The 2,341-nt window shown below is 44.8% G+C and overlaps 1 protein-coding gene across 15 annotated transcripts in view; it reads right to left on the reverse strand.

The window, feature by feature from the left end:
• The window catches only part of SETD5 (SET domain containing 5), a 99,023-nt gene that overhangs the window by 9,865 nt on the left and 86,817 nt on the right, over positions 1 to 2,341 (reverse strand). For 12 of the 15 annotated variants that reach the window (XR_003549953.1, XM_027773259.1, XM_014589143.2 and 9 more), the window contains one exon: positions 800 to 856. The exons of the other annotated variants lie outside the window; for them this stretch is intronic. Coding sequence is in view for 11 of the 12 variants with exons in the window: in XM_027773259.1 (XP_027629060.1) it covers positions 800 to 856 (57 nt within the window). In the remaining variant the exon portion in view is untranslated. The remainder of the gene's footprint in view (positions 1 to 799; positions 857 to 2,341) is intronic. 15 annotated transcript variants of the gene reach the window in all.

Consider the following 2,341-nt stretch of genomic DNA (forward strand, 5'->3'; position numbering starts at 1 on the left):
TAAAAAAAAAAAAAAAAAAAAAAAAAAAAAAAAAAAAAAAAAAGCCATCATTTGAGGTCCTAAGAGAGATGACTTAAACCATCCAATCAGCAACCAGATCGCAACCACTGCAGAATGGAGGCCCGTGACACAGAAGCCAGGGACTGACTGAGCTTCCTTACACAGCCAGTAAGGAACAAAGCAAATGCAGGCGAGCTGAGGCAGGACGACTTTCCTTTTGTAAAGAAGCTGCTCAATCTATCACCCAAGGCACAAAACATCTAGTCACACAGAGCTGAGACTAATCCTGCAACAACACACAAGCCCCTGCCCAACCCTTCCAGTGTGAGCTGCTCTTTTATTAGCCCAAGATAATAAATATCAAAAGATAGCTACCAATTTCTCACTCAACTTTCCTTATTTTGTAACAAACATTAGACTTTAAGAAAGCTCTAAGCACATAGAGCACATTGCCAGCATCCTTTAAACTTGACTTCCAGGTTCTATTCTTCTTTAATAGAACTCTTCAGCCACCCCCTCCCACAACAACAAAACAAACCCCAACACACACACACACACACACACACACACACATACACACACACACACCCCTGCTTCATTTTCCTCCATCTATACTGGCAGTCCTGCATAGTTCCAGTCACACATGAGAAGAGCCATTCAGCTTACTGTGACTGATCAGTTGCCCTCCAGCCCATCACCCCATTCACTCAGATCCCCAGCCCACCCCACGTACTCGAGAACGCACTCATATACACTCACTCTCAGCCTCCAAGTGTGATTGAGATGGTGTGATAACTACCTCGGGTGACAGGGACTCGGGCCTATGCGCAGGGGAACTCTCAGGGGAGGATATGTTCTAGAGGAGGGAAAAGCATCTTGTTATTCATCTACTCGAAGTCAAGAAGCAAAACAAAACAAACAAAAAAAAAAATAAAAGCAAGCAGATGTTAGCCACAACTTTTTCTGGGGTGTTGGGGATTGGGTAAGAATGCATAGGGAAATGTTTATCTGCAGCACTCATCTCAATGGACAGAATGACTTGTTAAAATGCTTCCTAGCTTTGAAAGCATTTAAGGATAAACTGGTTATCATGTTTCATGCTATAAGTAAACATCTCAAGCACTTATTAGAAAAGAATTAGATTGGTGAAACTTGAGCGTTATTTTTTTTGTATTTTAGACAAGCGTTTAGTAACTTACAGTATTTGCTATTGAGGGGCATCCTATCCCTATTTCTCCTTGAGAAACCTTGTTTCTTCACCCCAGGCCTTTTGACCATCACATTTCCTTGTTCTCTTTTAGGCCTCAGGCCCACCTTTATTCAGGGAAACACCTTAACATGCTGGAGTGTGTGCGCTGACAAAACCAGGGAGGTGATAGTTCCTCTTGAATGACAGTGACAAGAAATGTGACTAATGTAGTCCCTTGTTCTTGGCATAACCTAGTTGGACCTGAGCACGCAGTAACGCTTTTTTGGTTAAAATCCATTGCACTTTTGAGAACAGAGCAAAAAAAGTATGTTATGTGTACATTTGGAGACCCTGCGTTCTACACAGGATGAGACTTGTACCTGAGGCAGCACGCCCATAAAAAACGGTGACTGGGCAGTATGTGCTTTTTAAGAAAACGTAAATAGGAATATGTGGAAAATGATGGTGGTAATGTGTAAGGATTCAGGGCCCACGGGCTCAGCTAGGAAAGGCCTCCTGGGTTGCAGGCCTGTGCTGTGGTAGGGGAAATAGGGCTGAAGGCAGTGGCTGTAAGTTTTTCCCAGCAGGAAGGGTGGGTGGTGTTCATGTGTGCAAGATGGAGGGGAGAGTATAGCTCTCAAGGTGGGAAGAGGATGGAAGGGGATTCTGGTACAAAGGAGAGGTTAATGTGGTCTGCCTCTCTATGTTACTCTTGCTGCTTTTTTAGATGCTTTCCTCTCCTGAAGATTTAGATTTTTTCCCATTACTTGTCTCACTTCCTACCATCAGCACTGGCAATTTCTCACCTTTCTTCTGATGCTTCAGCCCTTTTAAAAAATATCCTACCCCGGGAACCAGCAGTTAGCGTAATGGCTATGTCGCTGGACTCCCACGTAGTCAACCATGGTTCGTGTCCTGGACCCGGTGGCTTAAAACTCACGCCGGGTGCGTGTGCGTGCGTGCCCAAGATCCCAAGAGGAGAATGGAGGAGAAGGGATTGCGGCGTGACCATCCCCCTGGGGGGGTGATTTCTCTCTTTCTGTCTCTATGTCTCTGTCTGTCTGGCGAGCGCACGCGGCGTAGTGAAAATCTCTCTCTCTCTCTCTCAAAAAAAAAAAAAAAAAAAACCCCCCCCCAAACAAAGCTGGGGTC

The sequence above is a fragment of the Tupaia chinensis genome, unplaced genomic scaffold, assembly GCF_000334495.1.
Source record: "Tupaia chinensis unplaced genomic scaffold, TupChi_1.0 Scaffold000333_1, whole genome shotgun sequence".
NCBI lineage: Eukaryota > Metazoa > Chordata > Mammalia > Scandentia > Tupaiidae > Tupaia > Tupaia belangeri.